The sequence below is a fragment of the Chlorella variabilis genome (assembly GCF_000147415.1).
Source record: "Chlorella variabilis unplaced genomic scaffold CHLNCscaffold_28, whole genome shotgun sequence".
In the NCBI taxonomy this organism is placed as follows: domain Eukaryota; kingdom Viridiplantae; phylum Chlorophyta; class Trebouxiophyceae; order Chlorellales; family Chlorellaceae; genus Chlorella; species Chlorella variabilis.
Genome location: NW_005435060.1, coordinates 380,913 through 400,990, shown reverse-complemented (window position 1 = coordinate 400,990; position 20,078 = coordinate 380,913). Strand labels below are relative to the sequence as shown.

The 20,078-nt window shown below is 66.9% G+C and overlaps 5 protein-coding genes across 5 annotated transcripts in view; 2 read left to right on the top strand and 3 right to left on the bottom strand.

Moving 5' to 3' along the window:
- Window positions 1–45: 45 nt before the first annotated feature.
- Window positions 46–7,257, top strand: CHLNCDRAFT_55033 (hypothetical protein; the record flags this gene model as incomplete). Its single annotated transcript, XM_005843674.1, has 23 exons — window positions 46–191; window positions 246–363; window positions 450–624; window positions 1,111–1,248; window positions 1,355–1,527; window positions 1,773–1,816; window positions 1,951–2,014; window positions 2,115–2,146; window positions 2,423–2,556; window positions 2,736–2,885; window positions 3,026–3,059; window positions 3,279–3,367; window positions 3,543–3,610; window positions 3,778–3,874; window positions 3,969–4,003; window positions 4,157–4,283; window positions 4,377–5,017; window positions 5,267–5,367; window positions 5,608–5,745; window positions 5,996–6,098; window positions 6,286–6,333; window positions 6,540–6,605; window positions 6,844–7,257. 23 exons carry the CDS (start codon window positions 46–48, stop codon window positions 7,255–7,257), a joined length of 3,135 nt encoding a protein of 1,044 aa, XP_005843736.1.
- A 1,041-nt stretch (window positions 7,258–8,298) lies between these two features.
- On the top strand, window positions 8,299–12,206 carry CHLNCDRAFT_140072 (hypothetical protein; the record flags this gene model as incomplete). The annotated part of the gene is made up of 13 exons (XM_005843673.1): window positions 8,299–8,488; window positions 8,740–8,925; window positions 9,203–9,343; window positions 9,549–9,623; window positions 9,807–9,901; window positions 10,126–10,210; window positions 10,449–10,553; window positions 10,736–10,798; window positions 10,976–11,088; window positions 11,321–11,406; window positions 11,624–11,690; window positions 11,915–12,013; window positions 12,144–12,206. The coding sequence occupies 13 exons, from the start codon at window positions 8,299–8,301 to the stop codon at window positions 12,204–12,206; spliced, it is 1,368 nt and encodes a 455-aa protein (XP_005843735.1).
- A 436-nt stretch (window positions 12,207–12,642) lies between these two features.
- Window positions 12,643–15,593, bottom strand: CHLNCDRAFT_140071 (hypothetical protein; the record flags this gene model as incomplete). Its single annotated transcript, XM_005843618.1, has 8 exons — window positions 12,643–12,765; window positions 12,932–13,048; window positions 13,206–13,315; window positions 13,470–13,724; window positions 14,014–14,134; window positions 14,265–14,465; window positions 14,607–15,163; window positions 15,371–15,593. The coding sequence occupies 8 exons, from the start codon at window positions 15,591–15,593 to the stop codon at window positions 12,643–12,645; spliced, it is 1,707 nt and encodes a 568-aa protein (XP_005843680.1).
- A 683-nt stretch (window positions 15,594–16,276) lies between these two features.
- Window positions 16,277–18,506, bottom strand: CHLNCDRAFT_140070 (hypothetical protein; the record flags this gene model as incomplete). The annotated part of the gene is made up of 9 exons (XM_005843617.1): window positions 16,277–16,333; window positions 16,444–16,580; window positions 16,849–16,941; window positions 17,147–17,261; window positions 17,416–17,514; window positions 17,777–17,837; window positions 17,922–18,007; window positions 18,191–18,246; window positions 18,347–18,506. 9 exons carry the CDS (start codon window positions 18,504–18,506, stop codon window positions 16,277–16,279), a joined length of 864 nt encoding a protein of 287 aa, XP_005843679.1.
- Window positions 18,507–19,204: 698 nt separating this feature from the next.
- CHLNCDRAFT_56384 (hypothetical protein) overlaps window positions 19,205–20,078 on the bottom strand; it is a gene marked incomplete at both ends in the record, with an annotated part of 4,298 nt that continues 3,424 nt past the window's right edge. The window contains 4 exons of the mRNA XM_005843616.1: window positions 19,205–19,303; window positions 19,461–19,530; window positions 19,697–19,721; window positions 19,892–19,937. Of these exons, the coding sequence (XP_005843678.1) occupies window positions 19,205–19,303; window positions 19,461–19,530; window positions 19,697–19,721; window positions 19,892–19,937 (240 nt within the window). The remainder of the gene's footprint in view (window positions 19,304–19,460; window positions 19,531–19,696; window positions 19,722–19,891; window positions 19,938–20,078) is intronic.

Here is a 20,078-nt window from a genome sequence, read left to right as displayed (position 1 = left end):
GCCCCCTCTGACACCCAGGACGTTCGTAGGTGATCGGCCGCCTCGATGGTGGCATCGGAGAAGGGGCACGGGTTCAGGGGCATCACCCAGCGGCCAAACGGGAAATGGATAGCGCGGCTACCGTGGGGAGGGACACAATTGCACTTCGGCTACCACCCCACGCCAGAGGCAGCGGCGCACCACGCCGACATGTGAGAACCGCCAGCCGCTTGCTGGCTGCCCTGCCGCTCGCTCATCGCCGCCAGGTGCCCCTCATGCAGCGGCGCATACCTGATTCATGGCGACGAGGCGGAGTTCAACCTGCCAGACCTCATGACCGAGGAGCTCAAGGCCGAGCTGGACGAGTACGAGGACGTGTATGCGGTGAGGCGGCGTGCCGAACACGTCACATCTAACCCAGCCCTGAGCTGCCCGATGTTGCGGCATGAACCTGCCCGATTCCCATGCAGTATCTGGATGACTTGAAGAAGGAGTCAGAGGCCAAGCAGGACGCCCGCTTCCGCAAGGGCAGCAGCCGGCACCGGGGCGTCAGCTGGTATACTGCAGGCGGCAAGTGGCGAATGCAAGCTTCGTTACGTGGAGGCAGGCGCTTTGAAAAGTTCTTCGACAACGAGGATGACGCGGGTGAGCGGAGGCCCAGAGGGCGTGCACAAGGCGGACAGAGGCTGCAACTTGCAGTTCCAACCAGGCGCACCCCGCCCACATGCTGTGTGCAGCACGGCGCTACGACCGCATCCAAATCGAGCTGCACGGAAGGCATGCCTGCCGCCATAAATGCTGCATCATTGATGCACCCAGCGCACCGCTTCAGCAGCTGTCTCCAGCTGACCGCGCCCGTTCCTACCTGCAACCCACATCCGCCTGCATGCAGCGCCGCACGCACCAACTTCCCCTTGGCTGGCTACGCCTCTGAGCTTGCTGCGCGCGAGGCGCGCGTGGCGGCGGGCGAGGCGCCGGCGCCAGGTGTGGACGGTTTGTGGGTATGCGAGTTGCAGCCGCCGCTGCCTGCCCGACTGTCATCCAATCAAGAAGGCCTCCACCTGCACACATCTGCAACCTCAGCCTATGCGCTGCTGCTGGGCGCCCCATGCCCCACAGCCCTGCCTGCAGCGGCCAAGCCTGCGGCCTCCAAGGCCAGGGCAAATCGCAAGCGCGCCACAGCGGCGGCGGCAGGAGCACCAAGCGGCAGCGGCGGGGCGGCAGATGATATGGCGGACGAGGCTGATGATGAGGCCGAGGAGTCTTCGGGTGGGCCCCACTGCCTCTGCACATTGCTGGCAGGCTGGCGGGCTGCCCTGCACGTCGGCCAGACTGGTCAGCATCGCCACTCTGCCCCTTGCCCCCTGGCCAGCAGACTATGCCAGCAGCAGCGAGGAGGGCGCGTGGGGCTTTAGGGATAGCGACGACGACTGGAGCGATGCCTCGGAGGAGGATTCTGATGAAGAGGAGGAGGAGGAGCAGGAGGGCTGGCTGCGGGACCGCTTTGATGTCTTTTACGACTCCGCTCTGGCCTGCGAGCGCTTTGAGGTGGGGACTGCGCTCGCAGCATGCGAGTGGGGAGCAGCAGGGCTGTGTAGGTGTCCGCGAGTGATTGGCTGAGTGCCACTTCCGTGAAGGCGGCCTGATCGCAGGGCCAGCAGGTGCTTGCAGCTGAGAGAGGGGGCAAGCCAGGCCGGCGGGCAGGCGGCGTCGGCTGCCTGACAAGACGGCGCCTGCCCCAGTGTGCCCATTCACCTCCCCCTTCCACTTTGCCGCCACCCGCCTGTGTGCAGGAGGAGTACGGGCGCCCGCCCTGCGACGACTTTGACGAGATTGAGTGAGTGGGCAGGAGACAATGTGGGGTTGCAGCATAGCATCTCAGGGGGCATCAATGTGGCTAGCTTCCCGGCGGAAACAACAAGGTGCCTGCACTGGATGAGCCTGCCTGCCTCCCTGCGTGGCCTGGTGCAGGGATTGGGAAGAGGAGAACCCCGGCTGGGTGCCTGAGGAGCTCAAGTTCATGCTGGCCGACTGGGTGCGCCCGCCTGGTGCTGCAGCTGCTGATGCTTGGTCAGGGCTGTTTCTGTCTGTGGCAGCGCTTCTGCCCACCGAGACTGCCTGCTGTGCTGCTGCAGGGAGTGGTGGTGGTGGACTATGAGGAGGAGCTGTGAGCAACTGCCTGCCTGCTGTGTCTGCTGTGCATGCTGTGCATGCTGCCTGCTGCCGCCCCGACCCAACTTCTCCTGCATCTCCCTTGGGGTTTGGCTGTGCCTGTTCAGGCCTCCTGCATCCAGTGCTGCTGCCTCGGGCTCAGCCCCCACCTTGCCACGCTGGCAACGTATGATTCAATCGGCCAGCCACAGCTCAGCGCTTCCTGCCTGGACTGACTGGCTCCCCATTCCATCCCCATCCCCAACCCGCCATCCTCCTTGACTCTCTGCAGTGAGAAGTTCCGCACGCAGCGCGTCGAAGTGGCAGAGGCCAAGCAAGCGGCGGCAGAGGCGGCCGTGGGCACTCCAGACGAGGCGAAGGCGGCGCGGGCGGCAGCGCGGGCGCTCAGGGCTGCCGAGCGCATGGGTGGGTGCGGCTTGGCTGCTGGCGCTACCTGCCGCTGCTGCGCTGCTTCCTCTTCTCTTCGCGGAGCAGCGGGGATTCGCTGCCTGGTCCTGAGGGCTTCTCCTGTGTTGCAGTCTGCTAACCTGGCGCTACCCAATGTGCCGCCGTGGTACTGCCCATGTACTGCCCCTGTACCGCAGAGGACGAGCTGCCCACTGAGGCAGAGCTGGTCAACCGAGAGGTGGTGGCGTTTGTCAACAAGCACCGCTCGGCGGTGGCGGCAGCAGCGGCGGCCGAGTCCGCGCTCGACCCGCGGGAGCGCTTTGCCCGCTCAGTGCGGCGCTTCAACCGTAAGCGCTGACAGGGTGGCGTGCTGCCGCCTGTGTAGCAGCAGTTCAGCTCATGCGCGGTACCGATGCCTGCCTCCTACCTCGGGGCAGCACTTGCCTCAGCTCGTCATACTCATCGCCTCCCCCCTGCTCTTCTGCAGTTGAGAACTTGATCCCCAAGCCGGGCGATGACAAGTGCGCAGCACGCTGCCACGTGCCGCTCTGAGGCTTGGCCGATCCCTGCCTGACAGTGCCTTCCCGCCTTCCAGCTTGCGGGACTGCCTGCACTCCTGCCTGCCTGCCTGCCCGCACTGCTTATCATCTCACGGCACAGCCCTGCACCCCGCCCAGCTGTCAGAAGCACGATGCAACCACTTGTTCCTCGGAGAGTCTCCCGCTGGCTGCCCCCTGCAGGAACACGCCCGCCCACCTGATGGCCGAGCTGCGGCGGCTGGAGCGGGACCTGCCGCAGTACCTGGAGGCGCTTTCCAGCATGGAGGACCGTGAGTGGCATGCCATGAGTCCAGAATCAGTCCCTCAGTTTCCGCCAATCCGCCATATGGCGATTCAGCGGATGCACGCTTGCATGCACACACGAGGTGGCGCTCAGCACATTGCGGCACTTCTACGCCATGTGCCGAGACGCTCGCGCCGCTGCTGGTATTCCCCCTGCCGCAGAGGAGCTGGCAAAGGGCGCGGCCGATAAGCTGGTGAAAGATGTGCTGAGCAGCCGGCGTGTGGTGGAGGTGCGAGGCTGGGCCGTGCCAGCGGCTCAGCAGGGCGCAGAGGGGCTGCAAACCCTCCCAGCCCCCGACCTTGCCGGTGCAGCAGCTGCCGCTGGCCCCACTGCTTCCAAGCCTCCCAACCACCCCCACCCTGCCTGCTGCCTGCCATCCTGCCTGCTTGCCGCCAGGTGCGGGGCTGGGACATGGCGGAGCAAAGCGCAGAGGCCAAAGCCACACTGCGGCAGCTGATGGGCCTGGCGGGCGTGGAGCCAAGCAGCAGCGAGGGTGAGGCCGCACCTGCCACACACGCATGCTGCTCCTGCCAGGACAGTGTCGCTCACGCGGCTTCGGTGCACGGCCGGCTGCCCGTGTGGTGCAGAGAGTGAGAGCGAGGAGGAGGAGGAGGAGCCTTATGTGAGCTGCTGATGCTGCTGGTGGTGCTGCTCCTGCTCCTGCCTGCCCACCCCACCCCCGCGGCCACTCACATCGACCCGCCAGCCCTGCTTTGCCTTGGTCGCCATCCCAACCTGCCTGTCTGGCTGCCTCCCACCGGGCCGGCCTCTGCAGATCCCAACCTTCTTCCCGCGCGGCTTCGAAAAGTGGGGGGTGGAGGAGATGGCGGCGTTCCTGCGCCACATCGTGGCTGCCGCCGCTGCTCACACCCCAGGCAAGTGCATGAGGCTTCCTCCCGCAGGTTTCTGCTGCTGCCGGGGCATGCATGGGGGGAGGTGTGGAAGGCGACCGGGCACTGCCCCACCTGCCTCGCTGTGGCTGTGCTGCTGTGCAGCCGCCAAGGGACGCGACGAGGTAGCGGCGCCCCAGGTGGCGCCACGCACCGCCACCGGCGCCAGCAAGGCGCAGCAGGCGCCCGTGCCTGTGCCTGCGCAGCAGTCTGCGGCTGAGGCAGCCGCCAGCACCGCGGCTTTCTTCAAGGCAGCCGCCGCAGCCGGCAACGGCCTGGGTGGCGGTGCCAGCACCACCCCTTCCGCCTCTGCCCCCGCCATCCCTGCCCCTGGTGCCTTTACCAGCGCTGGGTTCACCGGGTTCAGCTGGGCCACCAGCGCTGGCCCCGGCTTCACGTTTGGCAGCGGGGGCAACGAGGAGAGCGGCGCCGGCGAGGCCAGGGGTGGTGCAGAGGCCAGCGGCAACGGCGCACAGGACAGCGCAGGCGCCGGCACCGACGGCCTCACCCGCGCCGCCGCCACGCGCCTTTGCCTGGAGATGCGAGCCGAGCGGGAGCGCCAGGCGTCTGCCGCTGCCGCCGCTGCCGCGGGCGGCGGCTTCGGTCCTGCCGACGCTGGGCCCAGCCTGGCAGAGCTGATGGAGGCAGCCCGGGCGAATGCTGCCGAGGATGAGGAGCTGGAGCGGCGGCAGGCGGCTATGGAGGTGGAGCTGCTGACGCTCAAGAGCGCACTCGCAGAAAAGGGGGTGAGGAAGAAAGAATGGCGGAACAGACGGAAAGGGATTCACCTTGCCAGCTGGCCACGAAAGTGGTGTGGGCTGGGCCGGGCGCATGGTGTGGCATGGCTGGGCTGTGCCCTCCAGCCGGGTGCGTGTGCGCCACTCCCTCTGCTCCCGGTGCCGCCGGTTGCAACCTCAGGGCCGCACCCATCTGCACCGTTGTGTCACACCACCAGCACCTGCGTGCCACACATGCCCACCCACGCTCCCATGCAGCTCCGCATGGGGGAAGCCATCAGCGCCAACCAGTTTTTGAAGGTGTGCGTGTACTGGGAGGGACATGTGGCGGCGGCGCTGAGGGCCAAAGACCTCGCCACGTGAGCCCGCTCGGCTTCCCCGCCTCTTGCCAGGCTCCTGCCAGGCTGCTGCTGGGGCGGAACCAGCTGGGGTGTGGCCAGCTGGCAGGCAGCACGGCCGCCGGCTGGCAGGCAGGGGCCGCGGTGCGCCACTGGGCGGGGTGGGCCTGCCCGACCTGCCCTGATGCAGTGCTTCCAAGCCCTGAACCCTTGCCGCCAACACTCAACCCCACCTGTCTGCCTGGCTGCCTGCTCCCGCAGGGTGAAGAAGATTCTGGGGCCCGACTGGCGAGGCCGCCTGGCGCGTGCGGCGCAGCCTGGTGCCGAGCCGCTGTTTGGCACACATGACGGCCTGGCCTCGCTGCCGCCCATCAAGGTCGGCATCGGCGAAATCATGGGGTGAGGATGGCTGAGCCGGTGTCTGTCTGCGACGATTCAGCCGCCCCGAAGGCCCCTCCGGGAAGCCTTGGCAGGGTCGGCTGGAGGGGGACCAACTCGCTGGCAGCACTGGCAGCATAGCCGCAGCAGCGCGACACAGCAGCGCCGCAGTGCGGGCTTCGGTGGGTTGCAGTGGTTCACCGCTGCCTGCCTGCCTGCCTGCCCACCACCCTCTCACCTCCCTGCTCCCTACCCTGGCCGCCACGTGCAGGGAGATGACGGGCAACATCCCCACCCACTACATCAGCGCAGAGCTGGCGGGGGAGCTGGGGGTGGAGGTGCCTGAGGGGTCGGGCCGAGCCATGATCCCCGTGGTGGGCCACCCCGGCGGCAGCTGCTTCGAAATCAAAGAGCCTGCTGGGCAGTGGGACCGTCGTACACCATGCCAGCTTGAGCCCGCAGCCCAGCCGGCGGCAGCCCCTCGGCGCGGCTTGCAAGCAATGCCGAAAGCTGTTGAGGTTCTCACAACCTGCCCCTGTGTTTCCACCGTGCTCTGAGCAGGTGGATGACTTCACGCTGCAGAACTGGTTCATGAAGACCTGCGAGCAGGTGCCTTCCCCGCCCTGCCCCACGCTTTCTTTCTTGCTTCCCATCTCTGCTCCTGCCTTCTATTCTCCTCTCTGCTGCCTATCCTGAACTGCTGGGCAGCGCTTGCGGCTGCTGTGTGTGCTGCCCTGCTGCCTCTACGCCTCTATCACAGCAGCCCGCCCAGCTCCACCACATGTGTGCGCCTGCCTGTGCTACCCTGCGAGCAGGCGGCGGCAGGCCAGCCGATGACCGGCTTTGGGTATGGCGGCGATGCCGAGGAAAGCTGGAATGGGGTGAGAGCCCCAGAGGCAGCCCTACGGCTGTCTCGGCGGTCTGCAGGGGTGCAGGCAGCTCCCAGCTGAGCTGCTGTGCGCCGATGCAGGGGGCAGCACGGCTGGCGCCTGCTGGGCTTCTGCTCGCCCAGCTGTGGACCCGCCCAGCACCAGCGCTGCACCGCAGCAAATGCTCTCCCCTCTCAGCTCCTGCCGACTGCTCCCGATCCTGCCTGCCTGCCTGCCTGCCTGCCTGCAGAAGGCATGCCACGTTCCCTGGCCGCAGCCCCACAACCAGCGGAGCCGGAGGGAGATGAAGGAGGTGCGTGGGGCGTCCGATGGCGGCGGCGCCAAGATGGGAGGCCCCTGGCCGGATGCCGCGGACCAGGAGGAGGCAGATAGGATGGCGGCTGCCGTGGTGGCCGCCGCGACCGCCGCCGCTGTGGCGCCCTCGTCAGGGCAGCAGCAGCAGCAGGCTGGGGGTTCAGGGTCGGGGCAGCGCCAGGCCCATCAGCAGCAGCAGCAGCAGCAGAGGCAGCAGCGTGGGGCTCGCCTGAATGAGCAGATGGAGGGGCTGTGCCTGTCAGAGGATGATGCTGATGATGAGGTGGTGGTGATGGATGTGGAGCAGCAGCGGCGGGCCATGGGCAAGGGGAAGCAGGCGGTGAGGTAGCAGCAAGGCAGCCCGGCCAGTCAGATCAGACATCAGAGACAGCATCGACAGCATCAATCAGCAGCAGCATCCTCAGAAGGGGCACAGTCAGCAGCAGCAGGCCCCAGGAGGGGCGCAGTCAGATCGGGAGCAGCTGCCCCAGAAGGGGCGGCGCAAGCACAACAGGCCGCGGCTAAGAAAGGCCTTCTTTGAAGGCGCTGGAGCTAGTGTCTAAACCCTCCGAGAGGGCACAGGTTCGATTCCTCCCATGTCGAAACTTTGTGAGGACAAACGCGGCATAGCTGACCGGCTCAGCGCCAATCCAAGCCAATTCCTTCGGGAACGCCTAATAGAATCGCCAAGGCTTCGGCACAGGCCTCCCCGGGACCCATTCACTACTAGTGGGGGGTACTGCACTTGGCGCGTCGGGCAGATCAAATAATGGTCTAAAGCTAGACGTTAAAACCGGGAAGTGAAGCTTGTGGAGGCTCTTCCCCACCTTTACCTTTACCTTTACAACAGCACTCAGGACTTGCCGCGAGCACAGGCTCAGCGGCAAGCGGCTCATGCAGTATCACATAGTAAATCCGTGCATGCATTCAAATCCTTGCTATGCGAACCTGCAATTCTCATGCATTTTGCTTGCTTGCCCTCTGTATGCCGGTTGCGCAGCCAGCCTGCGTCCCGGGCCGGCGGTAGCTGCCCATTCGGCTGGCTGGAGGCGCCGGCGCATGCCTTGTAATGCTTGCCTGTTTGATCCAGGTGACTAGGGTGCAGCAGGCTCGCAGTTGCACGAGCACATGGCCGTGAGTGGAGGCCAGGGAAATTGGGCGCAGGATGAAGCTGAGAGATTTGTAAGCCGCCGCCCGCCGCCCGATGACGTGTCGCCCGCGGCGGCTGAAGATAATGCGCCCCCCCGCTCCCCGGCCCGATCGCCGATAATAACAGCGCACTTCATCGGGGCGCCTGGACACTGTGCAGCTCTTCCATCACTTGGAGTCCACCCCTGTGCGCGGCGCATTGCGGTCCCTCGCGGCTTAATTGTCTTGCATCGAACGCCTCATGGCCGCACCATGTGCTAGGAGAGGCGCCGGGGCGCCCTGGGCGCTGCTGGTCCTGGCCCTCCTGGCCTCGCCGCTGGCCGCTGCCCTCAAGCTGGATATCGACGGCCAGGCCATCGTCGACCAGCTGCTGCACCTGGCCACGTATTCCGACGATCCCAACCCCGCCGTCACCCGCATCCTCTTCACAGGTGGCAAGCGGCGGCGGGGCGCCATTGCCGCCAGGAGGGGATCGAACCCACAACCTCCCTGCCCACCCCACCGCTGCTTCCTCGCCCTGCGGCCTCTCGCTCAACCCTGGACCCACCCACATCTTCCCTGCCGCCCTCCCAGCCCCTGGCCTCACCGCCGCAGCCTCTGCCGTTTGCAGTTGCGCCCCTAACCGCCGCTGCCCTGTCCCCCCCCCCCCCCCCTTCTCCTCCCCTCTCCCCGTACCTTGCAGAGAACGACATGAAGGCACGTGGCTACATCAAGCAGCTCATGGCAGAGGCGGGGCTGACAATCAGGGAAGACACGATGGGGGACATCTACGGCGTGCTGCCAGGCGCCAACCCGGGCGCTGCCTCTGTATCCACAGGCAGCCACTGCGATGCCATCCCGCTGGCGGGCGCTTACGACGGCACCCTGGGTGAGCCAGCAGCCCCGCGGAGTGCAGCCCCCTGCTGTCAGCCGCTGCGGGCTGCCTTCGCCGGTGGCCGCCCGGCCGCTCTCTGCTGGGCGCTACGCTGGGAGCGGTGGCTCGGCTGGCGGCGGCGGCCCTTGCGCGCGCCCACCTCCTACCATTGCTACCCCAAGACCCTGCAACTCCCCTCCTCCTCAATCCCCTCACGCATCCACCATTAAACGCGTGCAAAGATCATACAGTCATACACTGTACCCACCACCTGTCCTCCTCCCACCTGCAGGCGTGGTGGGCGGCATCGCCGCGCTGCGGGCCCTCAAGGAGGCCGGCTTTGTGCCTGCTAAGCCTCTGGAGGTGGTGATGTTCACCTCTGAAGAGCCCACCCGCTTTGCGCTCAGCTGCAGCGGTAGCCGTGCGATGGCGGGTGCGCACCGGATGGCCGCTAGGGGGCTGGGGGCTGGGGGGAGGGGGTTGCTAGCCTGCCAGGCAGCCGTGGCTTGCCGTGAGTTTGGGCGGTGCTGAGGTTCCCTGAGCCTCCACTGACACAGCCCTCCACTTACCCACAGCACCCTCACCCACACATCCCCATCCTCCACCCCCACCCCACCCACACCCTCCGCCCCTTGCAGGCGTGCTGGATGCTGGCTATCTGGACAGCCGCCGCGACGAGAACGGGACCTCCTACCTGGCAGCCGCCACCGCGGGTGCGGCAGGCCTGCCAGGGCGGCACTGCATGGACTGCATGCATGCTTGGGAGTTCGGCCCATGCAGGGGTTGCCCGGCAGAGGAGGAAGAAAGAAGCATGCCGGTGCCGCTGCTGCCGTGGCAGCCACGTGAGCTGGCAGCCTGCCCCCTCCCCTGCCCACCTGCCCGCCTGCGTTGTGCAGCCGGCTACGGCGCCGCCACGTACGGCGAGATGCTGCAGGGGGCGAGGCGCACCCCTGCTGACCTGGCGGCCTTTGTGGAGCTGCACATCGAGCAGGTCGGGTGCCTGCTGCTTTCCTCCCTCGTTCTTTCTTCTTTCTTCTTTCTTCTTTCTTTCTTTCTTTCTTCTATACTTCTTTCTTCCTTCTTTCATAAAACACAAGGTTTGCCCTGGGGTGCTTGATGGCAGCTGCACGCCGGGCAGGGTGCGCCCGCTGCCCTCCTGCCGGCCTCTGCCTCCCTGCCTGCTCATGCGCATGGCAGCTGCCGGCGCGGCTGCAGGGTCCCCTGCTGGAGAAGGAGGGCACCCAGATCGGGATCGTGACCGCCATCGCCGCCCCCGCCGCCCTGCGGGTCTCCTTCTCAGGTGGGAGGGCGGGGGCGGGCGGGTGGGCGGGAGGGCGGGAGCTGGCGGGGGGATGGCTGGCCGAGCCGGCTGCGGCCTGCGGCTGGCTGGTCGGGCTGGCCAAACCTGTTGCTCCCCATGAATCTGCTGCACCACCATGCACCATCTCAGCCTATTCAAGGTATTGCCTGGCCCAGCCTCGTTCCGACGCACTTTGTGACGCTCCCGCGTTCTGCCCGTCCCTTCCTCCGCCCCGCAGGCGACGGCGGGCACGCGGGCGCGCAGCTGATGCCGTGGCGCAACGACGCCTCGCTGGCCGCCGCCGAGCTGGCTCTGTTTGTGGAGCATGCCGCGCTGTCCGCGGGTGCGCCGCTCGCCCTCTCCTTGCGTGCCCTTCGCCCTTCTTGGCCCTGCTCCATGCTTGCAGGAGGGCTTGCATTCTATCTGCCCAGCTCTTTCCGGCTCTTCTCCTGGCAAGGCCGGCACCCAGCGCCGGCGGCATGCGCGCATGATCCAATCTGCTGTGCCCGCCTGCCTGCCCCGCAGGCTCCTGGGACACTGTGGCGACCGCCGGATACTGGGACATCAAGCCCAACGCAGTCAACTCTGGTGGGCGGGGGCGAGCAGACACTGTGCTTCCCATCAGTAGCAGCAGCACTAAAGCCACCAACACCGCCGCTTGCCCCCTCACGCACGCGCCCCACCCATGCGCTCACAGGCCTGCTCTCAAACACTTCCTTGTCCCCCCGCCACAACTGCTCATCCCACTGCCTGCCTTCCCTGCAGTACCGCGGGAGGCGGTGCTGGAGATTGATGTGCGGGACATCGACCGGGAGCGGCGGGACGGCGGGGTGGGCTCCATCCGCGAGGAAGCAGCCAAGATCGCGCAGCGGCGGAAGGTGGGGGTGTGCTCGTGGGCAGGGCCTTGGCGCTGCTGTGGGGTGTGTGGTGGCGGGCGCCGCCTGGGCAGGGCCCCCTGGGGGCGTGGCAGCGCTCGACATGCTGTGAGGGAAGGGTCTGCACAACGCCCTTCCAGCACCACCACGACATGTGCCCCGCGCACATGCTCTCTCTCTCTCTCTCTCTCTCTCACACACACACACACACACACACACACACACACACATGCAGGTGCGCCATTCTGTGGACATCATCAACCAGGACCCGCCCGCCACCTCGGCGCCCGCGGTGGTGGCCGCCGCCGCGGCGGCAGTCAGGTGGGCGCCTCCCGCCCCATCCCGTGCCCTCCTTTCTCTTTTTGCTTGAAGTGGCAGGCCAGCTTGCGCCAGCAGCGGCGGCCTCCGCTCTGCCCCCGCTCTATCCAGTCCGCTCGGCGTGCCATCCTCAAGCAAGCACAACTGTTCTTCCTCCCCACCTGCCACCCTCCCTGACCCTCTCCCCTGCCCGCCTCTCTGGGCACTACTCACACTGCAGCGAGCTGGGGTACAGCAGCAAGCGCATGGTGAGCCGCGCCTACCACGACTCCCTCTTCATGGCGCAGGTGCGGTACGGGAGGGGCGGTAGGGGAGGGGCGGTACGGGAGGGGCGGTACCTAGAGGCAGTACGCATCGTGCACAACCCTGCGGCAGTGCCCCAGCAGGGCCCCGCGCTCGTCTGCTGCGCCTTTGCATGGCGCGATGCCTGCCGGCACCGCGAGCCCCAGGCTCCCCACCCTGCCCTCCCCTACTCGTCCCTCCCCTCCCCCTTCCATCTCCGCCGCCGCAGATTGCGCCCACCGCCATGATTTTCATCCCCTGCCGCAACGGGTGGAGCCACCGTCCCGACGAGTATGCGTCGCCCGCAGACATCGCCCGCGGCGTGCAGGTGGGGGCTGGGACCATCTGTGGGATCTTATGTATAGCTGGTGGCCACTTCCTGAGCCACACACACCCCTTGTTCTCCAGTTGGGTGGCGCCGCCGACCTATTCCTTTCCAATTACTTTCTTCCTCGCAGGTGCTGGCACACACCATGGCGAGGCTGGCGGGGGACGCCGCCGACGCCAAGCAGGAGCTGTGAGCGACAGCTCACACTGGCTAATGGTAGCGGTAGCGGATGGCAGGCGGGGCACGGCGCAGCATAGAGGCTGCACCAGCGGGTCGCCGCCGCCTGCCAGCCACAGGCCACGCCTCCTGCGCTGCTGCACTCATGTTGGCCTTGCACGTGTTTGTCCCTGATTTATCCAACAAATCAGCCACCGTGTTGTCCCTGATTTATTGCGTCACACATTTTTCACATCGTGAAATAGCCATGCTCAGCACCAATCAGGCTAGGAGCAGATATAACTTCATGTGGGTCAGTTGTGTCCAGTGCAGAAGTGGTGAGCAGGGTAACTGCCGTGTTCAGGACTCACAAGCGGATCGGGTAATAACTGGCAGGCAGCCCACTGGCAGATGAGGGGGCACCCGCATCCCGTCCTGCCCCCTGCCATGGCAGGGACAGGCCGACAGCGGCCCTACAGGCTGCCCACAAAGGAGAGGACCAGCGCGTCCCAGGAGGCCACGCGGGCGCCCGGGCGCAGCTGCAGCGTGGCGGTGGCCTTGCAGTCGGACAGCAGCTCAAAGTCATCCACAGTCACCTGCAGGCGGGCCGAGCACAGGCAGGCGCTCGCCGTGGCGTGGGTGTCAGCTGTGGAATGTGGTTGCTCACGCGCTGGGGGCAAGGGCGCATGCCGGCTGCAAGCAGGCTCGGGTGTTTGCTGTGGCTGGGATGATGCCAGCTCACCCACACACACCCGGCCGCACCTCCTGGCTGGCCTCGCCGTAGCGCGACACCGCGCCAAACATGTCGTGCGCGGCGCGGCTGCTGGGGGCCCAGCCAAAATGCACCAGCGCCGCCGCGGGCTCGCTGCCGCCCTCGGCCTGCACGCAAGGGCGGATGGTGGGGTGGAGGGTGGGGTGAGGGTGCGGCAGGCTGGGGATGGGGCCTGGGCATTGAGGGCCGGCCGGGAGTGCAAGCGGCAGGCCAGCTGCAGGCAGTACAAGTGCCGCCACTCGCCTTGATCAGCCGGCGCCGCACCACAAACGCCCGGCTGCCGGCGGCCTCAAAGTTGATGGGAGGGTCTGAGGCTGCCGCCGCAGCCGCCGCAGCCCCTTCGCCAGCCGCCTCGGGGCCAGCCGCCGCGCCCGCTGCAGCAGGCAGGGAGAGTGGTAGGCGCCAGCCCTCTGGTTGAATGTATCGATATTCGCCATCCTGAGGAAGGACTGCCTAACACAGGATGCAGGGAGGAGAGGCCTACCAGCAGACAAGCACCAGCTCCGTTCCCGCCTCCCAGAGCCTCACCTGTGCTGCTGCTGGGAGCGCCGCCGCCGGGCGCGGCGCGGCGCCGCTTGGGGCGGCCATTGATGAGGTAATACTCGGCCTCGGCGGGCGCCTCCCTGCTGCCGCCGCCGCCCGCCGTGCTGCCCTGCTGCTGCTGCTGCTGCTGCTGCTGCTGGGCGGCTGCCGCTGCGGCCGCAGCCGCCACCTTGGCGCTCCCGGTGGTGGCGGCGCCGGCGGTGAGCGGGTTGAGAAAGAACTGGACGGGGCGGGGGTAGCCTGCAGAGCAGGGGAGGGGTTGGCGCGCAGTCGGGCGCGACTCTGTGAGCCATCTGCTGGGCACGAAGCGGAACCACACCGCCTCAAAAAGCAAGAGGGAAGATACAGAAACAGTCCACCATTTGTTCACCCCAGCCAGCCAGGCGCCACCCGTGCAAGCCTGGGAGCGGCGCGCCTGCCCTCTCCTGCCAGCCACAGGCACAGCTGGCCTGCACCACCCCGCAGGTACATATATCTGCTCCCGCCCCTGCCAGCTGCTCCCCGCCCCTGCCAGCTCCCCTCGCCCTACCGTGGCGCTTCAGCCAGATGCCGCAAGCGTTGCACAGGGTGCCGACCGGGTAGTTGTCTCGCCACCAGCGGGGGGTGTCTGTTGTGCCGCAGTGCGCGCACGTCGCAGCCGCCTCCTGGGCCTGCCAAAGAAAAATACATTGGAAAGCAATTGGGAGACAAAAGGCGAGGGCTGGTGAGGTGGTAAGCTGCGGGGTATGCTGCGTGCAGCATTACATGCAGGCAGGCAGGCATCGGCCGCGCGGACCCCACCTGGCGGCCAGAGGACGCGCCGGCGGCCGTGGATGCGGTGCCAGTCGGGCGCCGCTTGCGCGGCCGGCCACGAGCCTTGGGCTTGGCCTGCCAGTCTGGGTCCCGGCCCGAATCATCCATCGACGCGGCTGCCGCCGCCGCCGCCACCGCCGCGGCTGCCGCCGCGCTCTCGCTCTCATCGTCGGCAGCCGCTGCCAGGGCCTGCAGCGGCGCGGAGTGTGGAGGAGCAAAGGGTGAGAAGAGGAGGGTGTGTGGCTGGGGAGGTTGAGAGTGTTGTGTGGGAGCAAGGAGCTCCGGTGCGCTTGTCAGCTAGCAGCAGCACAAGAGCGGGCAGCTGCGCACCGCCGCCGCCTCTGCCTCTGCAGCATCGCCCTGAGAGGCCGTGTTGCCGCTGCCTGGCGCCGCCGCCGCCAGAGCATCCGTGTTGGCAATGGTGGGAGGAGCCAAAGGCTCCTGCTCGTCAGCATGCCGCCCCGCGGCGCCTGCCCCGCTGCCAGGCGCCTGCCGCTGCTGCTGCCGCTGCTGTTGCGAGGGCAGCAGGAGCTCGGGGCTGGCAGGGCTGCCTGCCGCGCTGCGCTGCGCCGCTGCCGCGTCGGCGGCGGCAGCGGCTGCGGCCGCCGCCTTCCGCACCGCTGGATCTGCCTTGGCAGCCAGGCAGCAGGCGGCGATGGGGGTGCCGCTGGAGGTGCAGCCAGCTGCCTGGAAGGTGAGGACGTCTGCCAGGTCAGCACCCAGGGTGCGGTACAGCTGCTGTACCGCCTGCCCGGCCACGAGGTACGCACCGCCATCCTGCACCGCCGCCGCCTCCACACAGCCGCCTCCGTCCGTCTGTAAGGCCACCTGTGTGCCCCTGCTGCTGCTGCTGCTTACGTCACCAAAGAGCAGGCGGAAGAGTGGCGCTGCAAGGGAGGGAGGGAGGGGTGGCGCACCACGCCTCAGCTTTGGAGAGGTGCGCTCAACAGCTGGGGGGCCTTGGAGCGACGCAGCATCAACCAGCAGCCCACACGTTCAGCAGCCCAGCATCATGGCAGCGGGACCAACAGAAGGTTTGGCCACACGGAAGGATCTGTGCAGCTCTGGAGCGGCAGCCTGCCACACAAACGCACCGGGGAAGCGGAGGCGCGGCTGCTGCATGTCAGAGTGGCTCAGGCGGCGGCGCAGCTGGGCGTCCTCCCGCCCTGCCCCGCTGGACTCCCAACCCTGCCAGGGCCCCGTGGGCGACAGCTCTCCCGACGGCGCAGCGGCCAGCCCAAGCAGGGACTGAATGGCGTCGGCGTCCCGCTCGAGAGGCTTGAGCGGCGATGGCGCCGCCGCCGCTGCCGCCGGCATGGCTACTGCCTCGGGCCGCGTGCCTGCAGCGCGCACACAGGTGCAGCTTGGATGCATCAGCGAGATGGGAGAGGGCGCGAGGGCGTGTGGGAGCGCTCAGCATGCCGTGATTCTCTTGATGCAGCAGCAAAAAAACTCCCTGGAGCACAGCCCTGCCCGCAGCTGCACCCCAGACACTTGCCTGCCTGTGAATTTGCGCGATCACGCTGCATGGAGGGCGCAGGCAGCTGCGCGGGGTGCGTAGCGTGCCTGTGTGCAGTTGCAGAAGCAGTCGCCTCAGCCAATCACTGTAACGAGGATGGAGTCGAGGATTGGCGATGGCCTGTGTGTGCTGTGGAGCAGTGTCCCCGTCAACATGGCACTCGTTCAAACTTTGCCTCCCCAATTGCCACCCCAAGGGCCACCCATGTAGCCAGCAGAGCTCGCTGGGAGGCAGTTGGATTAAAGCGCCATCGAGCTGAGAAGACCGCCGGCGTCCCCAAGCTCCCACTCCCCGCCGCACATGTGCATGCCGCCGCTGCCGCGACAGCTTGCTTATTGCGCAATGTCAAGTTGAATAATTGCATGATTATCATAGTGACTATAAAAATAGACAACATGGCAGTAACAGTTCAAAGAATGGCAAAGAGGGAATCAAACGACGGGGGGGTCCCACTGTGCAGTGATGGCGCCGCCTCTCCGGGCTACAGGTGCAACACTCGCGACACATGCAGGAAGCCGTTCTGCACAAAGTCCGCCACCTGCGCCGCAGCAGGAGGCAGGAGACAGAGCAGTGGACGCCCAGGCGTCAGCCACCACTGCGCCGGCATGGCGGTGCAGACGGCATGGCGCATGGTATGCATGCACCCACCAGTTTATTAAAGGCCTCTGGCTGCTCCAGGTAAAGCCAGTGATTAGCCTTCTCGAAAAACACGGTGTGAGCGTTGGGCACCAGCTTGCCCACCGCCTCAGAACCATACCACGGAAACACCGCGGACTGGCGGCCCACTGCGGAGACAGAGGCGCAGCCACAGCACGGCCACAGCAGGGCGCCAGGTGAGGACGTGAGGGAGGGGCACAGTGCAGCACAGGAAGGAATGGCGGCGCCATGCGAGTGGGGGGGTGTGGGCAAGGTATGCAAGTGATGGCAGGCTTCGAGCTGCGCTCCTGTGGCCCCTTCCAGCACCTGGCATTCCCACTACGGCTGCCCCCAACCATGCCAGGCTGGGATCCAGAGGTGGTCCAGCCCAGCCCATCCAACCACCAGCATGCCCACCTATGTTGAGGCAAGGTATCTGGATGCGCGGCAGCAGCGGCCGCCAGTCGATGGTCGTGTGATCGGCCATCAGCTGGCCCAGCGCGGCCGGGTCTGCAGGCGGGCAGAGCAGGGCCAGGCAGGCAGAGGCGACACGCCGGTTGGAACCGCACACCGCCCCCTCACACCTCACGCAACACCCGCGTGCACAGCAGCAGGGCCGCCACCTGCCCGGCTCTCCCAATCTGCACCGTGCACCACACAGACACACAGCTGCGCAGGCAGGGGCGCACACATCGGCAGGCAGGCAGGCGCCCACCCGCGCGCAGCGTCTCCTGCTCCAACACCCGCACCACCTCGGCAGCCAGCGGCAGGCTGGTGCAGAAGCGGCCGTTGTCCCGGGCAAAGCCGGGGAAGTCCATTTCCACCTTGCACTGCAGGCGGGGCGACGGCGGCAGCAGGGCAGGCGGCTGTGTGGCTCGAGGGCCGTGCAGGGCGGCCCCACGTGCGCTGGAGGGCTGCGGGTGCGCGCGGCGCCCGTGGGGCCGCGCAGCGCAGCGCACCCCTGCAGCATTGTGCGCTTCCCACCTGCAGGCGGGTGAGGGAGGCCAGGTCGTAGCAGCCGGTGGAACCCCACTTCCAGTCTGGGGCCGTGTTCTGAAGCGGCGCCTGGTCCACAAAGACCGCCTGCATGCGAAGTGCAGGGCCGCGGTGTGTGTGGAGGCACCGGGGACGGCGCCGGCCGGAGCGGGATGCACAGCACGGGGGCGGGGCATGCAGTCTGGCACGCGCTGGCTGGGGGCGCCCCGTGTTGGGCGCTGCTGCAAGCACGTGTTTGGCAGCAGCGCATTCGAGCTGGCCGAGCCACTGCCACAGCCGTGCAGCTTAAGGCAGCAGTTTGCGGCAGCGTTGGGCAGAAGCAGCTGGCAGCCGTGCTGAGCCGCTCCACCTGCTTCAGCCGCGCCTCCCCAAACAGCTCTATGTAGCACCAGATTACGGCGGCGCCCATGCTGCGGGCGGGGCAAGCGGCCCGCGGCGGTGTTGGGGAACTAACAACAGGCTAGAGGGTGCTGGCAAGGGCAGGTGGAGGCTACCTGGTGCCCACGACTGTCACATCCTGCAAGTCTAGCTCGGTCAGCAGATCCCGCAGGTCAGCTGCCAGCCGGGCGATGCGCAGGCCCTGCAGGGACCAGATCCAACAGCGCCATGGTGGCGTGCCGGGGGACGATAACCACAAGCCGCAGAGGGGCCTGGCAGTGACACGCAGCAGCAGTAGCGGTGGCGGGCAGGCGGGCAGCGCGGCAGCGCTTGCCCAGCTTGGTCGCCCGCTCTCGCCGTGGCAGCGTAGGTCGAAAGTGTAGACCGTGCACCCCGCGTTTGCCAGCGGGCGCGCATTCAAGTCGAAATAGTGGCGGGAGCCTGCGGCAGGAAACGGCCACCAGTGTGAGGCGGGTGGCGGCAGGTGGACGGCACCAGGGAGCATCCTGCAGTCCACTCACGCTCATCTCAGCACACTCACCGCTCCATCCGTGCACGAGCACAACGACGGGGCCGCCCAGCCGCCCGTGCCGCTCCCAGGCTATTTTTACGCCATCGGTTGTGGTGATGAACGTGTTGTTGGGTGGCACTGCTGCGTCCTCGGGCCCTTTGCCAGGCACATACTTGAGCAGCGACTGCATCGCTGAGCGCTGCTGTTCGTCAATGTCGCCCCGCCTGGCCGCCTGGCCCCAAAAGCGCCCGAGAGGGAGGAGGTGGCGATGCAGCGCGATGGGCGCCTGCGTTCCAACCCCAGCAAACTGGCAGCGACAGGCTGTCACCAGCTGGCGAGCGGACCTGGAACGCAGCTCGTTGCCGCAGAGCTCTGATGAGTACATAATCTGATGACCCACTCCACTTCAATGTCAGCATTTGTTACAGGACACAAAAGCGGGAAGCAAGCAAAAGGCCCGGGGATGCAGCGGGGTATGGCGTGGAGAGGCAGCAGTGCCGCCACCGGCAGCAGCTGGGAGCAAGGGAGACGCAGCGGAGGACGTCAGCATGCTTCAGGGGGGGAGAAGGAACGGGTGAAGGGGGATATGGAGAGGTGTGTGTGTGGTTGGATGTGTTGGGGGGCCAAGCGAGAAAGTTGCTAGTGAGGGCGCCCGCTCCAAGCTAGCTGGGCCGGAAAGGGCAGGCGCACCGTCCAAGCGGGGGAGCAACACAGATGGTAGTACTAATGCAAATCATGAAGCCATGGCAATCGTGACCAATAAACGTCGATTAAAACTTGGCGCAGGAGCGAGGGGCGGACGAAAAAGCCGGCCTGCGGTGTACAGCCTGCTTGCACGGTGCGGGACACGGTGCGGGCTTGTGGCTCATCCCAGCCACCTCACCCGCTTCACTTGGCCACGGCAGCAGACATGGTGGCGACTGTGACGGGGCTCTTCCGCCAGTCCACAGCCGGCTTGATGAGCTCGGACTTGACGCGATCCTTGTACTGCAGCAACGCAGGGGTGCGGTACAGGGGGGCGGTGGCAAGGGTTGCACGTGCCTCAGGCAGGCGAGGCTGCAGCTGCGGGCGGCCTACACGGCGGCGCGGCCTCGCTGCCGCAGCGCGAACAAGACAGAAGGGGAAAGGAAGGAAGGGAACTCACGTCAATGGCAAAGGTCAGCAGCGAGTCGATGAGGCCGTCAGAGAGGAAGTGAGGCTCCAGGCCCAGATCCCTGCAGGCGGTGGCGTGTGTGTATAGGTGTGTGTGCGGTTGTGGTGGTGGTGGGGTGGGGCGGGGTATGGTGCGGTGGGGTTGTGTGTGGGGAGTATAAGGGTTTGTGGGCTTGTGAAAGGTGCACGCCATCGGCTGGAGCCGCTCTGTGAACGGCAGCCACTCACCGCAGCTTGGTGCACTTGGCGTTGTCTGCAGGAAGGGGAGCAGGGGGGGGCAGGGACACCGTGAGGAGGTGCTGGTCGGCGCATGCGGTTGGCAGCGGCGCCAGGCCAGGCACGCAGCCCCGCCTGGCAGCGCCCCAGGCTGCTGCTTGCCCCTCCTCCCTGCTGCCGCTGTCCCCTCCCTGCTGCCACACTCACAGTAATGATCCTCGGCCTCCACACGAGGGTTAGGCACGGTGATAGTCTGCACACACACACACACACGCAGAGGAGCATGAATGCAGGTGAAGCCACAGGCGCGGGTTGAGGGGCGGCAGCGCGCCGCGCCGCTACGCCGCGGCCAACCGACGGCGCCAGCCCCAGCTGCGCCCGCCAAGCCACTGCT